A 21,670-nucleotide genomic window follows, 5' to 3' on the forward strand; every position below is an offset into this window, starting at 1 on the left:
ACCATTCCAGAGACAGGCACTCAGTGTGACATATTGGTAACTGCCTCTGTCAATAGCTCAGTACCTAGAGCAGTGCTGATGTCACTTGGAAGTGAATGAAGATCAGATTCACACCCTTACAGAGCCCTTGACCTTGGCTTCTTCAGCCCTGGGTTGGAGTCAAGAACTTAACATTTCCTGCTTGAGAACCTGAGGCCATGGTGTCATTTTAACATGAAGGGCATCAAGAGTCCTTTATCTAGGAAGGCAGAGGGTGTATGGTTTCCTCTAATCACCTTGCCTGTCCCTATCACTGTCTAATTATGAAGCTCCCTAGTCATTATTATTACTTTTATCTGGGGTTTGGTGTTAGGAGTGGATTTTCATGTACAGTGCTGAGCAAGCACTCTACCACTGAGCTCCACCCTCCCTACAACTTCAGCTAGCTTGAGCACCTAAAACCCTTCCATGGTGACAGGGCTCTTACATTTCCTGTGTCATTAGCATTTAGTTATGCCTTGCATAAATAGCACATCACCATTTTTTTATCTGAAATTATTTTCTTCATTTCATAAGAATTTATTTTCTCTACTTCATTGGGGGTGGAGTGAAGAGCTTGAGAGAAGATGGCTGAGCAGTTAAGAGACTGGCTGCTCTCGTAGAAGACCTAAGTTCAGTTCCTAGCTGACTGTAACATCAGCTTCAAGGGACCTGACACACTCTTCTGGCCTCCAGGGGCACCTACATTCATGCACACAGACTCACCCACGATATACTCATGTACAAACCAGTATTTTCTTTGCTTCATTTTACTATAAATTTGGGAGGTTTTCATGCTATTTTTTAAAATGATATTAATGGTTATATTCAAACTTTACCAATGTGTATGGGCAGTCTTAAAAATTAATCCAGATTTTTTTTTCATTCCTCCTCTGGAATTGTTTCACCATACTCATCTCTGGACTCATTGTATAATTTAGAATATTTTAGTTTCAACATTTTCATCTGGCAAAAGCTGCCACTGCGGTTACTCTGTGTAGGCTTGCTGTTCTCTGCCATGCTCTGGTCACCATCCTCTTCCTTGAATTTTATCTTGTTTTGCTTTCTGTATTTTTTTTAACATTTAGTGTGTGTGTGTGTGTGTGTGTGTGTGTGTGTGAGAGAGAGAGAGAGAGAGAGAGAGACAGACACACAGACAAAAGGAGAGAGAGGGAGAGGTGTTTGGGTTCACGTACCATGACATGCATGTGAAGGTCAGAGGACAACTAGCATGTGGGCCCCAGGTATAAGCACGGCACAGAGAAACATTAAACTAGACCATTCTGTGTGTAGAAAGATTTATTGGGAATCAAACTGCCTAGGCCATGTTGGGGAGGGGGCAGAGAGGATGGAAAGGTAGAAAACGAAGCAGATCTTACATGGTAGTTAGCAGGGTGGAGCACTGAGTTAATACAGGTTGTCTGAACCAATTTGGAGATAGATACCCTGTTCAAGGTAGTTGACTTTTAGAGGATGGCTAGTGAGGTTCTGAAAGGATTATGGGTGGTTCCTGGAGAATTACAAGAGGTTCCTGGTGAACAGAAAGGGCCTTAAAAGATCTACTTTTATATACAGATTTTTAAAAATATATGAGTACATTGTTGCTGTCTTCAGACACACCAGAAGAGGGCATCAAATCCCATTACAGATGGTTGTGAACCATCATGTGGTTGCTGGGAACTGAACTTGGGACCTCAGGAAGAGCAGTCAGTGCTTTTAACCACTGAGCCATCTCTCCAGCCCAGGGGAAAACTGGGAAAGGGGATAACATTTGAAATGTAAATACATAAAATATCCAATAAAAAAGAAAAAGAAAAGGTCTGCTTTTCTAGTAAACAGAAACCCACCCTTAGGCTTGCTATTTATCTGATAAGAATCTTTCTATCTACTTGGCCAAATTCCTTCTGTCCGTCTGTTTAGGAAAATGTCACTAGCACTGCCATTGCTGTGTGTGTGTGTCTGCGTGTGTGTCTGTCTCTCTGTGTGTCTGTGTGTGTGTTTTTGGCAGGTGCCTTTCCCATCGAGTTACCTTACTGACCTTGTTTTGTTTTCTAAGACCGGGTCATACTATGTAGCCCATGATGGTCCCGCATGTACAATGCTCAGGTGTTGGGCTTACGGGCTTGTGCCACTACCCCAGACAGAATTAATGTTTTAGTACCATTCTCTTGGTGATAAGGCCTCTCAATTTTGTTTTCTATAAACATTTCACCCTTAGGGCTTCACAATTCACAATTCCTCAGCTGGATATGCAAGTCTAGGTTGACATCTATTTCCCCATCATTATGTGTCTCTAATGCTGTGTTGAGAAGTCAGATGCTATTCACATCCTTTGTTCTTCTGTAAGCACTTGCCCTTTATTCCTGGCTGTCTTGAAGATGTGTTGCCATTTAATTATATTGTATTGAAGCATGGCTTTCTTTTTTTTTTTTTTTTGTCCCGTTTAAGATGCATTATACCTGGTGGATCTGAGGACTCACCCTATTTTCAGTCTTTGTTCTATTTCCCTTCTGCACTGCCTTGCTTCCACTCTATGTGCTCCAGTGGACCTGCTAGCACAGGTATTTTGGCTCTTATCCTCGCCTTCATCCCCCCTTATTCTAACGTTAGTTTACTGTGCTCTGGATAAATTCACTTTCAACATGTCCTGGGGTTTGTTTTGTTTTGGCTTTTTGTTTATTTGATTGTTTTCCACTTGATACTCAAATTTGTCTGTCACTGTTCCTCGGCAGCAAGTTTGTCTCCGTTTGCATGAGATAAGACGGGCAGCGGTCAGTTCATTACAAAATGTGAACGACACTTGGACCTGCACACATACAAGAGATAAAGGAGAGTGAGGTCACTGCTGCTCAGAACTCATGGACCACAGCATAGGTGATATCCAAAACCCTCACATAGAAAAGAAGCCACAAACTAAGTAAGGACACCCGTAAGTTAGAGAAAAAATAAAGACCCCCAAAGAAAGTAGAATGAAGCAAAGAATAAGGATAAAGAGCAGAAATGAAGGAAGTGGGAAACGGGAAGGAATGAATGACGAGAGCCAAATGCTGGTTCTGTGAGAGACGGATGTGCTCCCCGGGTCAGGCGCGCCTGAACTCTGCTCACCTGGCAGGGAAGGTTCTGGGCATTTCCTAGCATCAAGTCTGGGAAACACCGGTTTGTGGTCATCTATGTAGCCTTACCAGCGATGCCTACGCATGCACCCAGTTTCTGCACGAGCACTTCATATGTGGGCCAAAGGGATGCCCTGAAGTCTGGCTCCCCAAACTTACGCTTACCCTGGCCTGCTTTCCCCATCTCAGAAATGTCAGTTTTAGGGTTTATTTCTGCCAAATCCCATAATTTCTCTTTGCTTCCTTCCTTGCTCTGCTAAAGTTAATTATTTTAATACATTTTCTTATTTTATGTGTGTGTGTGTTGGGTTGGTGGTAGTGGTGTGGGTGGTTCATGTGTGTATGTGTGTATGTGTGTGGTGCATGTGTGTGTGGTGCACATGTGTGCACAGGCTAAGAAGGCATCTCTGGAGCTAGACTCACTAAAGCTATGGCCTGCCTAATATGGGTTCTGGGAACCAAACTGCCATCTTCTGCAGGAGCAGCAAATGCTCTTAACGGCTGACCCACCTCTCCAGCCTCCTAAAGTTAATTCTAAATCCCAACCCATAGCAATAATACAAGCAGCTCATATGGAATTGTAAAGCAGACTATTTCATGCCCTGTTCAAGCCTTCACTGGCTCCTACCATCCTTAGAATGCAGTCTGGGCTCCTATGGGACCCTCACGACCTGGCCCTCCTGTCCTGGCTTCTGCTCATTCACTGTTGCCCTGCCCTCGTGACTGTCCAAAAGCAGGTCCTTGTGCTTGCTTTATCTGCCTGCAATGGTCTTGGCCCTGAGTCCCCCTGTATACTGAGAGGTCCCCATGGCAGCTCAGGTCTTTGTCCAATAGTTTCCTTCCCTGGCTTTATTTGAAGTGATCTGTGAAGGTCTGGAGAAGAGCATTTGCAAAGGACCTGGGTTCCATTCCTAGCATCCACAAAGGCCATGGGGGTCCTTGTGCTTCCAGATAAGTTCTAGAAAAAGCAGGAATGTTAAACACACAGGGGGTATCTTCTCAACCAACAGAGATGTATACCCACTTCTACCTGGAAAGTGGCTGGGAGCAGATACAGTTAATAACCTCATGACCCTCACTTTCTGGAGGCCGAGGCCACACCCAAACCCACTAGACTAGTATGTTTATCCCAAACTCTTCTTCCCTATACCATTAGCTTTAGTCTTTTCACTTGATGGAACACATCCTTAGGAGAGATGTCACATGTACTTTATACAGCTTGGTGACTTGTATGAGCAAGACCATGCTAGATCCTCCCGTAGGCCCTTGAACTATAGGACCCATCTTTAAGGAAGAGGTCACATGTACTTTGCAAAAGAGTTTCAATGTAGTCGGAAGCTTTATTGTGATAACTGTTACCATAAAATCTTTTCATAAGGTTGCACTGTACTTAAACATGACTCTGGAAGTGTGAATCACTGACAGCTAAGCCTCAAGTGGATCGTTTCTCACACTCCGGTGTTTGCACACACACATACACACACACACACACACACACACACACACATGCAATCAGGTGATTCCCAATCGCTTGTAATTCTAGTTCCAGGGTATCTAATGCCCCCTTCTGGCTTCCACAGGCACCTGCTTGCATGTACACATACAGACAAGCAGGCCCACAGCAATACACATAACATAAAAATAAATACATCTTAAAATAAGACAGGCATGCCTTCCCTGATAAGCATTCACAGATGCGCAGTCGTTTCCCTTGTTCACTCTCTTACCAAGATTGACATTACGATGTATCCACTCACTCATTTGTTGCCACCTGACCCTATCCAGCAAGAGAATGTACAAATTCTAGAACCTTCTGTCTCGGTTGGTCTTAAGATTGTACTCCAGACATCCGAGCTTAGTAAATATCTGGTGTCTGTGTGATAGAAGAGAACATGAATGAGTGTGAACAGTTCAGGTTAGGAAGAGAGGGAGAAAGGGAGGCCACAGGCATGGAAGAGGGTGCCGAGGCAGGGAGGCTGTTCTCAGTGACTGACTACCTCTTCCCTTTCCCATATTCTTACATTTTTATAAGGAGGTTCTTCCATCTTTCATGTCCCCTTTCTCATGAAGTGCTCCCAACTCTCAGATCTCTGCCCACTCAGTAGCATGTCACTTCTGTGGCTGTAGTAGGGTCCCTGGTTTGGGTTTGCGCAGACCGAGGTCTTTGGGCACAGAAGATACAACACAGGTCTCCTAACCTCCACAGCCAGCCGCTAGTCTAGCAACTTCCCAGAAGCATGCGCTCCTTCAAGGCTAGCTCGGTTGAATTAACCCCCACTGGCTCACTAACTGCAGCTGAAATTTCTTCAGCCTTTATGTTACCTGGGTGATTTTCCCCAGTGTGAACCAGACTTTAAAATTGTCAACAGAATGCTTTGATTTTTTTAATTATCAAGAAAAAAAAATTATCCCTGGTGGGGGGGGGGGTTGTTCTGATTCAACCCAGTGGGACAGTCAAGTACCAGATTACAATGTCTAAAGTTCCTAGAAATGAACCTCATGTCTACTAAGACCAATTAGAGACAACTTCCCCTTGAGGATAGAGTGTGCTCTTCTGCACCGAAATGGTGGGAACCTAGAAACCAAGCCAAGTGGGGTCTCCAGGATCGGTTGGCTCTGGTCAGAGTTCAGGAGTGCTCTGTTCTCTGTTTCTAGACCTACTTGGCTGGTCCCTGAGGTGTAGGTCTAGTTGGCTGTGGACCCTGTCCTGGCCACTCCCTCTGCCCTCAGCCACAGGGACAAGGGGCAAGGGGGGCTACTAGGGGGAACAGTGATTTCCTAGCCCTTGTGCCCCAGCTGAGCAGATGGAATGTGGTTGGAGGAAAAACCAGAATAGAGTGAACCAAGAGCACCCTGTGCCTATAAATCATAGATATTTGCCAAGTGGAAAAATACCAGCCTTCAGAACGTTTCACTTCATGCTTCTTAGAAACACTTTGTTCCAAGGGCTACAATGCAGTGGGCTGGCCCTTACCTGAGCCAGGTGCGCATAGCTTCCGGGTGCCCTTTGCAAACAGGCGATCATTTCCGGGGAATTGGTCTGAAACTTGCTTTCCTGCATGCCCAGAGGGAGCAGCAAGGTTGAGTCAAGCCGGTGCCCTTTGAGAACATTCTCACAGTCCCTGGGAGGCTCCCAGCACAGTCCCAGTTTTCTGACCTTAAGGGATGGCCCAAGGACATGTTCATAGGGCTGCTGGAAGTCACAGGCCAGTCTGTGGTCCCCCTACCCCTGATTCTTAGTGGAGAATAACCTCAGAGCCACAGCTCCTCTTGACTACAAGGCTGACATCCATAGCAGCCATCTGTGAGCCCAGGGAGAAGAGACGGACAGAGCCAGGTGGGCAGTCCCAGCTCCAGCTAGACTCTGCTCTGGCTGCGGAGATGTGGAAGAGAGGCCCCAGATATGGAGGAAGGGCAGGGTCACTGTAGCTCTTCCAGTAACACTGGCTTTCAGAGAAGGCTCCCAGGACTCAGTGGGCCCTTCTGGAAGTGCCTCGTGGGCTGCATCTTTGCCCTTGTTCATCAAGAGAGGCAGAAGCTGCTTGGTGACCTACAGTCCAGTCTGTCTCTGACAATGCGACTCCAGGACCAAATCTACAGTGCATCGTGATGATGAGGCCAATTCCTGATGTGGTTAGCAGAACGTCTGTCCTCTCAGAAAGGAATAGACTACCAGGACACTGTATTCCACTCCTGATAGCAAGTCTCTGACGGCAGAAGGATTTTATAGACGTCTCAGGATTGGACATAACTACCTTCTACCTCTGCAAGCATGGGAGGCATCAGGTGAGTCACTGGGTGAAGTCCTGGGCCCCCCTGTCCTTGACTGTCTATCAGCACATATGGTAAACAGGGAAAAATGATGGGCTGAGCCTCAGTTGGCAGGGCTTTGTGATGCCATGTGGGGTACTAGTTAATTTCCATCCCACTCTGTGAGAAGGTGTACAATACTAACCATAAATCATGACAAGAAAGACATTAAGGCTGAAAGAGATGTTTGTGTGGATCAAGCTCACAGACAGAACATGTGACTATCCCAGGTGTCTGACGTTGGAGGTAGTATTTGTCTTTGCGGTGGTGGCTGCCACCACTCACAGGCCCCTTAGTGGCCTTTTGGATTTGACAACTCTTCCCTTTTCTGTGTCCTAAAGGGTGGAAAACTCCCTCTGCTGGGAAGTCATAGATCTACTGGACCGTCCCATAGATCAGCTGTGGCCATGCACCCCGCTGTGAGAGACAGATATCAGGCTGGTTTGCAGGAAGGGAACAAATACCATCACTATACTTGACAGAGAAACTACAGAGGGGTTCTGTAGGCCCAGCATCCTCAGGCCCTGGTGTCTATCCTGAAGCCTGAGTCCTTCCCATACATCTCATGCCTACCTAACCAACTTCTGCTCCACTCACTGAAAGAAACCAGGACACACAGACCAAAGCCTGGGGGATGTGGCCTCTCTTTCTGGGAAAAGGAGGCGCTGTGGCTCTGGGTTCTTTGTGGAGGCTAGGCTCACAAAGTTAGCTACCTTTGGCCTTGTCCTTTCTTGCTTGCTACGTGCAGAAGGATATGCCTTTCTCCTTGTCTCCATGAGCTGAGCTCAGTTAGTAGGATGAATGGGAACTCTGTGTCTTGCACCCCACCATATCCAATCCTTGTCACTGATCACAGAGAGCGAACTATATATCCACAAGTGCCTGTATACTCACATGTGCCACGCCTGCCTCACAGTATTCCAGCATTCTGCCGGCACTCGCATGTGAGCCAATTTCCTGTCCAGCCATCCTTCACCCTCAGCTTCCCCTATTTTGCTGCTAGTAGGGATCAAGTTGCTAAGCAGGACACATGAGTCTAGAGAAAAATGAAGGGCTGGTGTGTTATGTTGGAAGCCATGCACTGCTCTGTGAGGGGAAACAGCCTCTGAAGGACAGGCTGGGAACATGACTCTAGATGGACCCTGAGTATTCAGAGGCTAGCTCAGCAGTGCCCAGCTCCCACCCTGGGCCTGCCTTCCTTTTCCTCCCCCATATGTTCTTCTTTGTGTGAAGACTTTCTTCCCAAGGCCAGAACCCCCAAACAAAACGATCCAATACAAGTGCTTGCTCAAACATGGGCCTTTAGGCATCCTGGTCCGGTAGAGAGTAGAGCCCTTCCTCATGTCTGGATGAGCCATAAAGCTGCGAGTAAGTTCAAGGTAACCTAGGTGCTTCTCCATTTTAGCACGTGCCCTCAGGTCACAACTGGCTGGACCATGTGCTGGGCTTCTTTGGTTTTACTCAAGACATTTTGGTATTTCGGTTTAATAACCACACCATTATTTTTTAGTTAGTTAATGCTTTTTAAAAAATGAGGGCTCTACTATTTCCCATTTCCCCCAGATTTTCATTTGGCTTTTAAGATTTTTTTTTTAAGATTTATTTTTATTTTATGTATATGAGCACACTGTTGCTGTCTTCACACACCAGAAGAGGGCATTGGATTCCATTACAGATGGTTGTAAGCCACCACGTGGTTACTGGGAATTGAACTCAGGTCCTATGGAAGAGGAGTCAGTGCTCTTAACCACTGAGCCATCTCTCCAGTCCCTCATTTCGCTTTTAAAAGTTGTCTGTGACAGGAGAACCATCAGAGAGCCCGTTTTTGGACAGATAATGGAACTGAGGCAGCTTCCCTGGTCGCCCGGCAGAATTGGATGTTCCTGTGAAATAGTCACTTGTTTTCCGCCTCACTTTCCCGATGCCACATGTCTCAATAACTCCCTCCTACACTGAGAAAGGACGACCTTGGAAAGCTCCCTCAGACCTCTCCATGACCCTCACCAGTTATTTCTCTTCCTGTTTCCAGCAGGCCACAATACCAAATTCCAGGGGAGGCCTTGACTACTCTCTCCCTAAGGACATGGCTTCTGCAGATCACTCCAACCTCATCTTGGCTACTAGGTTCTCCTCTTCCTACTTTATTCTTGCTGCTTCTTTCCACCATATGCCCTGTGATCATTGGGTACTTGTATCTCAGCTCGTCCTGGCCCATTTTTATTGTCAATTAGATACAACCTAGAGTTGTTGAGAAGAGGGAAGCTCAACTGAACAATTTACTTCCATTGTTTTGGCCAGTGACCATCTGTGAGGACATTGTCTGAATTGCCAATTGGTGTAGAAAGGCTCAGCCCACTTTGGGTGGTGCCATCCCTAAGTAGGAAGGCCTGGGCTGTTTAAGAAAACCAGCTGAATATGAGTCAGTAAGCAACATTCCTCCCTGGTTGTTGAGTCCCTGTCCTGATTTCCTTCAATGATGGATTGTGATCTAGACATAAAGCCAAATTAACTAGCTCTTCCCTAGGTGGTTTTTGGTCAGTTTTATCTATGGTAAGAGGTCAAATTAGAAATAGCCCTTGGTTGGACTGGCTTAGAGGTTAAGACATTTTCTGCTCTTCCAGAGGTCCTGAATTCAATTCCCAGCAACCACATGGTGGCTCATAACCATCTATAATGAATTCTGGTGTCCTCTTCTGGCCTGCAGGGATAAATGCAGGCAGAACACTGTATACCTAATAAATAAATCTAAGAAAGATAGAAAGCCCACCCTTGAATGATTTTTGTTTCTACTGGTTGCCCACCCCAAGTTGCCTAGAAAAGTATCCAGGGCTACATGCTGTTAAGCGGGCAAACGTCTCTCTTCCTGAACCTCATCTGAACTCTAGGCTTAATCGTTAGCTTCTTACTCATTGTCCAGGACATAAAAACAGTAAAAGGACCAAGAGTAGATTCCTAAACTTCCTATTCAATAAGTAATAACACCTCTTCTAGTTGCTCTGGTCAAAAGCTTTGGTGTGAAGTGACTTCTTTCTTCTATATACTAATATGCCATCTTTGTCTCTCAAATGCATGGAGCTTGCCCCTGCCCTCCTTCATGGCTGCTCTAAGTCAACACTGCTCCTCATCTGGCTTATTTCAGTACCCTTCCCTCACCCAACTGGTCTCTTCTCCAACTATGACTCCTGTATACCGTAACCAAAGTAAGCTCTTGAAAACAGGCAGATCATTTTGTAACTCTACTGTTTTCTTTCGGAGTCTATGTTGCTCAAGATTATAATCAGTCTTCACAAGAGACTGTGAGTCTTAAGTGATTAACCTGTTTTATTTCTGGTTTCTTCTCTGTCTGCCCTACCCCTGCTGTTCTTTGAGTAGGCGGCAGGAAATAGTCAAACTCAGGTGAAATCAACCAACGAGAAACAAAGAGAACCATACAAAGAATCAACAAAACCAAAAGCTGGTTCTTTGAGAAAAATCAACAAGATGGATAAACCCCTTGCCAAACTAACTAGAGGACACAGAGACAATATCCAAATTAAGAAAATCAGAAATGAAAAGGGAGGAGATATAATTACAGATACTAAAGAAATTAAAAAAAAAAATCAGATCCTACTACAAACACCTATACTCAAAGTCCAGGGCCAGATTTCTTTAGTGAGGGATTAATTCTACCAGACCTTCAAAGAGCAAATGCCTGAGAGTTTTTATTTCTTTTAAATGTATGCATGTGTTTTGCCTCCCAAGTATGTCTGTTTACCACCTGTGTACCTGGTTCCAATGGAGGCCAGAAGAGCGTATTGGATCCCTTGGAACTGGAGTTGTAGACACATGCAGAATCATGGTTGCTGGAAATTAAGCCCAGGTCTTTGGAAGGGCACTTAACTGCTCTCAGTAATCTTTACAGCTTAGAGGAGAGAACCAGTCGTTTGCTGACCTCCTGACCCCCATGGCACCCTCCCCCAATGGTGACGGCGAGAACACCCCAACTCAGTTCTAGTGTCAGTCACTTAGAATATCTTTCCTTCTTATCCTTTTGTTTCCCACACCTATGCCAAGAATGAAATCAGTGTCCCAATAAGTGTGAACATATTACTCTCTCTCTCTCTCTCTCTCTCTCTCTCCCTCCCTCCCTCCCTCCCTCCCTCCCTTCCCTCCCTCCCTCCAATATGAAGCTAGCCAGTCCTTGTCTGAAGGTATGTTTTATTTTGGCTTCTGTATGCAGCTCCTGGCAAGCAGGGTAGATTTGAAACAGTATGCCACGAGTCACCTTCAAGTTTTCTACCCCAGATCCATGTCACAGGAACTAAGATCATACCCAAAGTTGCATAACTTGCCTACAGGTTTATTACACTCAGCCAGGGGAACATAAAGTACAATTTTGGCCAGCTTCTAACTAGCTAGATTTCACTGTTCTCCCTACCTGAACCTGCCTCCAGGCTCGCTGTGCAGCCACACTACCAAAAAACAAAACCATATCAACTACAACAAAACAAACCAACAACAAACAAAACAAAAAAAAAAACTGTTTGACCTGACTCTTTTCTCACGGTTGTTAACTGGCTTTAGCAATGTTTTTGATGACAGGAAATTCAGAAACAAGAAAAGTGCACTGTAGTTACCCTTAAATGAGGTGGTCTGGTCTGGTGGGAAGTGTTCTGGGCTCCAAGGGCTGGGGTGTTTATTCCACAAATCCTGGGAACAGAATGATGCCTAGTGTGTTCTGTTCTGAAGCAGCTGCACTTTTTAGTCAACCAGGTAAAGACCTGTCCATATGTGGGCGCCATACAAGGCAGGATGGAAAGAGACATAATATGAGATGGTAGAGCCCGCAGGTAGGGAGACCAAGGAAGGCTCTGTGTTTAGTCACACTGGAGCAAGATAAAAAGGAACTTATTTTAGAAGATCAACAACTTGTTTCCTCCTACAGAGGCTATTTAAAAAAAAAAAAAAAACAAATAAGCATGTTAGGATTCTAGAGACTGGCTACAGATATAAAACATTAGTAACTAGTTGTTTAGGAAAACTATGAGCCTCGGAACAGAATGAGGCCATGGTATTTGATCCCACAAAGTTCCCCTCCCTCCAACCATATTAGGAGCAGTTCTACTGGAGTGGGGCAGGCTACGTGGGGAGGGCTGGGTCTACACCACAGTATAGAGATGCTCATGACCTAGGCATTGCTCCCTGGGTACAGATGGAGGCAGAGATGTAAGTAAAATCTGTAGAGTACTTGTGCAGCATATGCAGGTCTGATCCTATGGGTGGAGCTGGTTGGTACGAGGAGAGGAAGGAGGGAGAAGGAAGGAAGAAGAGACATGCAATGTCAATAGCAAATGAACAGGGAAAAGCTGATGTCTTGGTTCTCGTTGGGCAAGGTGTGGACTGGGTGCCAGAAGGCACCATGGAGGGCTGTGGAGTGAGGCAGCTGTGCTGCACCTGGCCATATGGCCCTGGTGGTTGGAAGGCTCTGTATTGATCAAGGAACAACCAATGAGTGCAGATTCAGGAGAGAGCAGGGGAAGCCCTAGCTATGTCAAATCCTATGCAGGAAGCCTTGGGTATGGGCAGAAAACACAGGAGAATGCAGGTTAAACTAAACGCTGACTGCTTATGGCTGCAGTGTGTGTGTGCGTGTGTGTGTGTGTGTGTGTGTGTGTGTGTGTGTGTGTGTGTGTGTGTTAGGTCTGCAAAGGGCAGAATCCTTTCCAAGCCTATTGACAAAAACTGGCTAACCACTGATGCTACAGGGCTGACTCCCAAGAATCCAGGTTCAAGAAATATGCAGGGAACTGAAAGACATCAGTGGTTGGACACCAGTAAGTCATCCAGACAAATCACTAGATAAAGAAATACCATTTTCTTGGGTGGGGAGATCCAGTAAAATCAGAATCCAGCTGTTCTAGTAGCAATTTAACCAGTTTTTATTTTTTAAGTAAAAAGGCCAGGTGACCTAAAGTTGCCCCGTCCCTGCCTGGTATCCAGTGAGATGCCAGTTGCAATTAACCCACTGTCAGATGCCTGGAACACTGTCTAACAGAGGGGTGCAAATTCCATTGCAGAGATGTAAATCCCACTGCTGGCTGAAAAACACTGCCATCCAGCTACCCACCAGCGCCTCCACAGCCCTAGACTACAGAAAACAAGTGTCAGTCAGCAAGGTGAGCCTAGAAACACAGCAGCCATCGACTGCCACTTCACAAAGGTGCCAGAGTATTGCCAAGGGCAAGGGCTGTCCCCATACACCAGTACCAGTAGACCGTCACCATACATGCAAGGAGAAACTCAGAACTGGTAGCAGGCCTCCATGTGAGAGCTAAAACAAGTTAGCTTTTCGTGAAAACTCACGGTGACACTAAATTAGCAAGGCAAGCATAATTAATCCATCAGAGATCACACTGACCTTGTACTACATCGATGCTAAACCCTTCTGAGGTTAAGAGCACCATTAAGACAGACGGCACATCAACATCCTAGAGAACACCAAACAATGTATTCGGAACTCAGCTTAGTGAGAGGTAAAAATAGGTGGAGTATGTGCAAAGCTAACCCTGAAGAAAGGCACTAGCTGTACAGATGGCCAAAGCCAGTGACAAGGGAGCTGGGACCAACACTAAATGGTGCTGATGAGATGGCTCAGCAGGTAGACTCTCTCTGCTAAGCCCCGCAACCTGCGTCCCATCTCAGAGAGCCACATGGTAGAAAGAGAGAAAGACCTCCCACAATGTCCTCTGACCTCCACATGTGCGCCGTGGCATGTACATATCCAGATGCACAATTTAAACTTAAAGAGCACTGCAGTGGTCACGGCTTCCTGTTGGCAGGCAGTAGTGGGCTGAACACTGTATTCCCACCCCCTACGCTGGAGCGTGAAAGCAGTCACCTGGAAGACCATGGCAATAAAACAAGTTATGCACAACTGTACCACGACTTAGCAGTTTCCTTTCTAGATACATATGTGCCCAGGGGAAATGAGGACACGCCTACCCGCGTGTTTGTATGTAAATCTTCTTAAGTGCCCCAGTTGTTGCTGGAACTGCCTCACTCTTGACCAATTTCAGGCTGTTTTGGGGATACCAGGTACAAGGAGACAATAAGGTTGAAACGCACCTCTAATTTTCAAGTCGTGTATAAAAGCAAGCTCTTTATCTTTCTTAAAATCAAGAAATGTAAAAACAGAGCCAAAAGAAATGATTCAGACAATGAAGACTGAACCCCAATTCCTGTAAAAAAAAGCCAAAGTTGCTCTTCTATAGACAGGAAGAAACTGAACTGTTTGTCACTGTAGGGTGCTAAAAAAAAAGAGAGAAAGACTTTTCACTTAAAGAACATCTTTATTGATCTTCAATATACAATATTACCTTTGATTTATATTAAAAAAATCACATTATGGAGGACATGACTGAAAACCAGTTTAGGAGCAGCCAGTGGGTAACAACACAGGTTATACTTACCCACTTATTAGTTTAGGGAAAAATCATCAGTGAATTTGAGGCCAGTGAGAATAAAGAGTGGCATTTCAACTTCTAAACCAACAATTATAATTAGGGATACGGTATTTAGTTAACCCAGCAGAAATGAACTTGTAAGTTTCTATCAATAAAGAGCTCTGCTTTTCATGGTTTTCTAGTGTTCAATATGCAGGATTCTGTAGCAGACAAGTTACTGCCACCTGTCTGCCTGCTGCTCTGAGTGTTTCTGGAGTATCGAAGCTCACGTGCACACAGAGTGGAAGTGACCTCTAAGCAGGCAGGGCCTGGAGATGGTTCATCTATACCATGACAAAGGCTGAGACGCTCCCTCTGCCCTATCATTCTGAATACAGGTTTTATTTCCAAAAGTAGTGAAGCACTAGATAAACATCATGGAAAGTTACTGCCCAGATGAAACTGCATACTTGCACCTTTCATGGGTAGTGTAGCTGCTGATTGGCTGTTAAACTGTGCAAGGCTAAAGCTGAGGCTGAAGGATGCTCTGATGGCAAAGTGATGGATGCTGACATACTTGTGAAAGCATTGTGGAGCGCCATGAAATGAAGGGGGCATGCCTCTGGGAACACACCTTCACTCAGACTTAAGCTGCTCTAGGGTGGCAGCAGTGAGTACCCTACACATTGGCAGTGGCTGTACCAAGGGGTGAATTGTGCACGTAACCCATTTTGGTTGCCCACAGTTTTCAAAGATTGTTTTCTGCAGCACCAAGACCCAGAATTCTATTATGTGCTCATCTGAAAGCTCTTAAAAGAGACTGCATACATTCCCTATATACCAAGGTCTTAATCCAAGGGTCAGCCAGCAGGTGAAGTTAGAAAACGAGTTTTTTGATGCCACACAGATTACTTTTTCACGAGCAGTCTGGAATTATAACATTGAACAAGACAAAGGCAGGTGCCAAAAGCCTATCCTCCCAATTCTGCCTCTTTCATGACAATCATATCCTAAACACGAAGAGACCCTGAAAAATATATCCACTTTCAAGAGAGCAAAATATACAGCTTTAGATAACACAGATACATACAAGTGTACATATACACATATTTCTGATTTAAAGTGAATTATGCAAATAAAAGAGAAAATATGCAGGTTAAAGGTTGGGGGTCTTAAATTAAATTTGGGATTGGGGTCAGCAGTTGTGATGTAAGGGACAAATCCAGGCCATCTTTTTTTTTTTTTTTTTTTAAATAAAGGTTTATTGCACAGCTCCACCCCTATTTGCATATTATTTATAGCTGTAACAGCAGAAATGAGTAGTAAGAAAGCTACATGATTTGCAGACCTTAAAACACTATCTGGTTGTTTACAGAAAAGCTTGCTGGCTGGATGTAGAGCGAAAAGAATACTTGTACTGGGGTCTGGATGAGCTAAAGAACAGAGGCATGCTTCCCAGTGTCCCTGAACCATATTGAATGACTCAAACAGCTCCTGGTCAGACGTTAATTACTTAATACTCTGTACACAGGTTGTGTGGCCTACAGCAGTTGTCACCTGCCTATCAGTGAGCAGACCATATTCCAGATGTGTGTAACTGTATGTATGTATATACAGGTATGCAAAGAGCAGATGAGGCAGAAGCCAGCCAATCCCAGGATAAAGAGCCCGTAGAAAAGGGGGAACCTGAAGTTCCATCTATTATGCTTGAGTAACTGAGTTAGACAGATTTTAGTACGTTTTCTTTCTCTGCAAGAAACAGATGCTACCATTACTAGGAAGTGTACTAGAGAAAAAACAATTTACAATTGCAAGGTGTATCCATGAATTAAGGGACAATTTATTTTAAATATAAAGTAATGCAGACGTCCACAAAATAATGATTTTAATCATGTAATTAAAGTAAATAACAAAATATGAATGTTTTTTATTTCTAAGGTAAATATTTTAGTCAAAGATGCAGCAGAAATCAAATATTTCTTTGACATTTTTCAAAAGACTTTAGTTATTAACTACAATTATTGTTGTTAGTATTATATAGTAACAGTGTTTAAAATATATTATAAACCTTTTGTCTTCCTTTTTAATTTAAATATAAAATTAAGAATTTTGAACATGATTCATTTTGGAAAACGTTTAAAATGCCATGGAGCATTCTCATACAGAACATGCCACTGGGGTCCCAGGACACCCTGTAAGGCGTGAGCGGTGCCAGGTCCAAGCCTGGTCAGAGCGTGGCGCATACACACTGCTCTGGACCTGTTCATTCACTCTTTCTCTCATAAGACTCACGCGGAGAAATCTGGCTGGAGGGGAGACTGCATCATCAATCTTTATCAACAAATTCAGGGTCTGACAAAGACTTTGGTAATGAAGGGTGGGAAAGATGAAAAGCTGAGGACCAGACTGCTTGTTTAAAGCCTGCCAAGGGAAGCCTTGGTGCCTAGATGACATCATAGGAATCAATATTCTGCAAAAAAGAATGCATTCCTCCAATACCCAGGCTTAGCGGAAAGACGAGAGTAGGCTGGCAGTAGGGGCACATAAAATGTGTAGCCCACCTGGAACAAAGAACCGTCAATCCAGGACCCGCTTTTTTGCAGTGAGACTTCTTGGTGAAGGGCTCATTCTCAGTTCTAAGAGTTTTATATTGGTTCATTAATTTTCTAAAACTCAGATTTGAACCAAAAGGTGTGGTTCTAAAATGAACAACAACAGGTGTTCAACAACCCCTGCTTTTATGTATTATCTGTTCTGCACAACTGTGCCTGAAGCTGAAGGTGAGGTGCCGGATCTTTGGAGAGACATCAGTTAGTGAGCACTTCTGGGTTCTTTTCAGGGTTTATAAACATAATGTTATGGAGTTGAAAGCACTGAGGTCTACGAATGCCAAGGATATGAAGGATGGAAGAAAACACACACTTAGAAAGAAAATGTGGGATAATGGAAGATTCTGAAAAAAATATTTTAAAAATTCTATTAACAAAATAAAACATGACACTGGCAAGTCATTTGTACCTGACTTTAATTGCCTTTGGTATTCAAAGAAGAAAAACAATGTTACAAACTCTAGTTCTTTTCACAAGGGTAGGGATGGTCAAAAGACAGTCTTAAGATCTCTGTGTGAACCATGCCTTGCTCACACCTGGACCTTCTCCCTTCTGCTCTAGGGTCATGTGGACAATACAGATCACTGGGTGGGGGTAGGACTCTTGTGTCCTTTGAGCATTCCCTGGGAACCAAGATGGTGCCTTTACTGCATGTGTGTGAAGAGAGGGTCCTCTGCTTGCTGCACTGGTCTTTGGCACCTCCAGTTTCTTATTTTATTTTGACTTGGGAGTGGACTTGTGCTGTTTGAGGAAGGCTCACTTTTTAGTTTTCCGAGAACCAAAACCTCATCTTTCTTTTCTAAAGTAATAACCATCTACCTTTCTTGTTTACAGTTTAAAATTTTCAAGTAGGAAAAGTTATTATAGTTGTGAAATGTGCTAGAACTTGCTCTCTACATGTTGTCCTTTGTAAACACTGAACAAGTCTGAGGTGGCAAAGTTACGGAGTACTGGCTGAACTCTGAGGATCCGATAATGATTTCTGGTATAAGATGGTCACTTTATAACATGTCCAATTATATTTAAATATGCTATAAACTAGTACTGGGCTAAGAAGAAAAGCTACCAACCCAGGAAATACGTTTTCAGAAATCTACAGTAGAGTTTATAAAAAAGGGGTTCCATGAAATACTCAATTATAGCGTTGTCAGATTTTATTGTCATCAATAGATGACGTCTGTACTAAATCAAAGAGGGAAAGTCTTGTGTTCTCACAGAAATTCAAGGGACAGAAAATTTATAAGCATCACTATCTTATAGCTCTTGATAAAAATTTACCTTTTTTGCCAAAATATAGGGCAACAACAACAAAAATAATCAATGCAAGATCTGTAAGTTCCTTAGGTTTGTATTAGTTTTAGTGAGTATGATTCTTTATATTTGCCGCTGAAAATTATTTTGAAGCTGTTCTAGTAATTCTTTGGGTGTATAATATCTTGGAAAAACTTAAAAACATAAACTCTTTGTGAGCAGCTCACATGTGTGAGGTAACAAGTAAAGGACCGGACCCTGCTCAAGGGACACTGCAATATTTTGCCTCTGCTTGTCATAAAAGCTATTAGACTTCTTCTAGCAAATACAGAGCTGCATAACAGTATAGTCAATTTTGCCAAGCCACATGAAGTTGTAAGGTAAATGACTCTATTAACTGTGTTATGAGATTAATGCAGAAAATGTTTGCTTGATACAGTTGCTGGTTCAGAAGATAATTTCCTACCAACAGAATCAAGGTTTCTCTGAAACAGGCCTCCAGGCCACCGGCACTCCCACCTCCCGTTGTGCTCCCAGCTAGCGTGAGCTACATGCACTCCCGAATTCAGGCTCATAAGCAGCAGCTATGATAAATACCAGGGTCAGCATATCATACAGAGACAAAGACTTGAAAAGTATTCTTCATGAGATCATGCCCCTCAGAAAAAAACTAAATCTAAACAGATTTCAATGACTAGATTGGGAATGAAATGGTTGCCAGTCTGATAAAAATCCAATGAGGAGCTTGAAAATTCAGACAGGGACAGTATCTGTTGCTTTCCCAAGTCTTCTTGCTACAATGTAGTTACACTGTTCCTCTGTTCCTGTTTATTCAGTTTGTTCCATTATTAAAATGGAGGAAAGGGGCTATGCAATGTGTTGTATTTGATTTGAAAGCTGCTCCACTTTGGGAGGAAACATGTTTAATTGGTTCAAAAAGCCATCTCTAACTCCTGTAAGGTGCTCTATGTTCTTGACTTGCACTGACAGTATAGAGTAAGACATTATTTCTCATGTGGCCATCTCATTAAGAATCAAAACACATCAGGTCTCTGTCCTACATGTACCAGAACATGTTTTGGTCAGGTATAAAATGGAATAATTTCAAAGTTGATATATCTACAAGTGAAAAGTCTTGCAGGGAAGAGTTTTATCCGGCATATTGACGTAAGGTCCAAGTTTTCAAAAGCCGCCTCTCCAGACAATTTCTGTAGTGGTCCATGTAAACAAAACACAGGTAACAATGGTCCTTCTGGAGCTGTGCTCATCGAACAGCAGGATTACCTGAAAGAGTGGTGTTGGCTAAACGTAACACCGGCAGAGGATGAGCCTCTGTGTTAAACACCCAGTGGTCTAAAGGTAGAAGGTCATCGCCAGAGAACAGCAGGTACAAGTATCTGAAATCAAAAGGAAGAGACACAAGTCAGAACACAGCAGGAAATCAAGTGGGCTCACTGGTGACTGCAGAGAAAACAGCAGTTCTGATGAAGATGCACAGCTAGACCTGCTGAAATAAGTTTCTTTAAAAATTCACATACCTGTCTAAAGCCTATGAAACAGTGAAAGCTGTAAGAACAGCAAAAGGCACGTCACTTCATAATTTTCAGACATCACAAAAAAAAAAGTACACATAGTACATCACAAAAAAGAAAGTACACATCGTTTTTGGCAGCTCAAGGAAATCATAAGAGACACACATCTATTAAAAAATATTGATGAAAACTAGCAGTTGCAACTTCACAGTTCTTAGTATGGGAAACTATAGAATAAATTTTTGAAGCATGCTATATTTATGAGGAGTCTGGAATTAAATAGTAGCTAACGGTCTGTTTGTGAGCTCCAAACCACAGTAGTCACTTGGACACCAAAGAGGAACCAAAAACCTTACCTTCATATGGTTAGGAAAATTCCAATCTGAATCCTACTAAGGGTCATCAAAGTGGACACAAATACCTCCAGAGTTAGGGGCTATGAGTATATCTCAGTTATTAGCACCTGCCCAGCTAGCATGGGCAATGCCTTGGGTTCCATCTCCAGCAACATGAAAATAACAACACACACAGAGGAGGCAGGGAGGGAGGGAGAGGGGAAGCATGGGGGAGGGGAGATTGAGAGAGGGGGAGGAAGAGGGTGAGAGAGAGGGAGAGAGAGAGAACACACATACCTAGGTCTACACCTCTTAATATTAACAATTAGCACTTTACAAAGCCCTAGTGAAGAAGTTTAAAACAAGTACATTTAGACGTGCCATCTCTTCTGGTTACTGCTACAGCTCTAGATGAGAACAAAAGCAGGTAAAAAGGATGACATAGTGCCTTTGGCACTAAGAAACCTGGAATACAGAGTAATGAGACATTCTGTCTCACTCTTGATCCTACCCTAAGGTCTGCTTGACTCATTCACTCACCTGGCTGCCAACAGAGAAGGTACAGTGTGTTTGGGTGGACACAGCACTGGTCTCTATACAGTCTGCTTTTTCTATATGGAGGCTGCCGTCCCAGTGTGTGGCTCTGTGGCTTTGGTGCAGTATTCCTGCCTCTTGGTTAAACATAGAACACAAGGAACATCCTAGTCTTTCCTATCGTACCCACCATCATCATCTTTAGTGAAAGAAGAGGAAGAGTAGGACCAGACATGCAGGGAAGAAGGTCATCTGAAGATTCTGTGCTTAGTTATCTTGACATCTTCCGTAAGGTGGTCTTAGTTAAATTTTTAAATTTTTCATACAAGTTTTAGCCAGACTTCCTGTTTTGCTAAGTTTCTAGAATTCTTTATATGATGCAGATAAGAATCTGTTACCAAACAACGGCCTTGCAAAATTATAATCCTGGTGTGTGACTTGTCTTCACTTTCTTTCTTTCTTTCCTTCCTTCCATCCTTTCTTTCTTTAAAAAGACAAGGTCTCTCTACATAGCCCTGGCTGTCTTAGAACTCTATGTAGAGCAGGCTGGTCTTGAACTCACAGAGATCTGCCTGCCTTTGCCTCTGCAGTGCTGGGACTAAAGGTGTGCCATCACCACCCAGCTTTCTTCATTCTCCCAACGGTGTCTTTTCAAGAGCAAATGCTTTTACTTCTGAGACTAATGTTTTCATGGATTTTGCTTCTGTTGTCATGTGTAAGGAATCTTTGCCTAACTTCAGGTTACAAAGACATTATCCATGTGTTTTCTTTTTAAAGCAATATATGTTTAGGCTTTAAATCTAGGTCATAACCCGTGATAGTCATTTCTGTATATGAATTCAGAAATTCAAATGTTTAAGCACAATCTATGGCTAATACCACTCTTTTTAATGACTGTGCCTTTGTGAAAATCAGTACCCTCCATGAGCTCTCTATTTTTTACATCAATAAATCTATGATGATATCTACCATTTGAATAATACAACTTTCAAGTAAGCTATGTTAAGCTTCAAACTTCCTTTTAAAACTTGTTTTGTTTATGCTAGG

General features: G+C 43.5%; 2 protein-coding genes across 2 annotated transcripts in view; both read right to left on the reverse strand.

The window, feature by feature from the left end:
- The window catches only part of TENT5C (terminal nucleotidyltransferase 5C), a gene marked incomplete at its 3' end in the record, with an annotated part of 103,660 nt that overhangs the window by 69,965 nt on the left and 12,025 nt on the right, over positions 1-21,670 (reverse strand). The gene's annotated exons all lie outside the window — the stretch shown is intronic.
- MAN1A2 (mannosidase alpha class 1A member 2) overlaps positions 14,327-21,670 on the reverse strand; it is a 150,737-nt gene continuing 143,393 nt past the window's right edge. Inside the window, exon 13 of the mRNA XM_080915464.1 lies at positions 14,327-19,619. Coding sequence (XP_080771590.1) covers positions 19,487-19,619 — 133 coding nt within the window. The 3' untranslated portion in view covers positions 14,327-19,486. The remainder of the gene's footprint in view (positions 19,620-21,670) is intronic.

This window comes from Micromys minutus, assembly GCF_963924665.1.
Source record: "Micromys minutus genome assembly, chromosome: 4".
In the NCBI taxonomy this organism is placed as follows: Eukaryota; Metazoa; Chordata; class Mammalia; order Rodentia; family Muridae; genus Micromys; species Micromys minutus.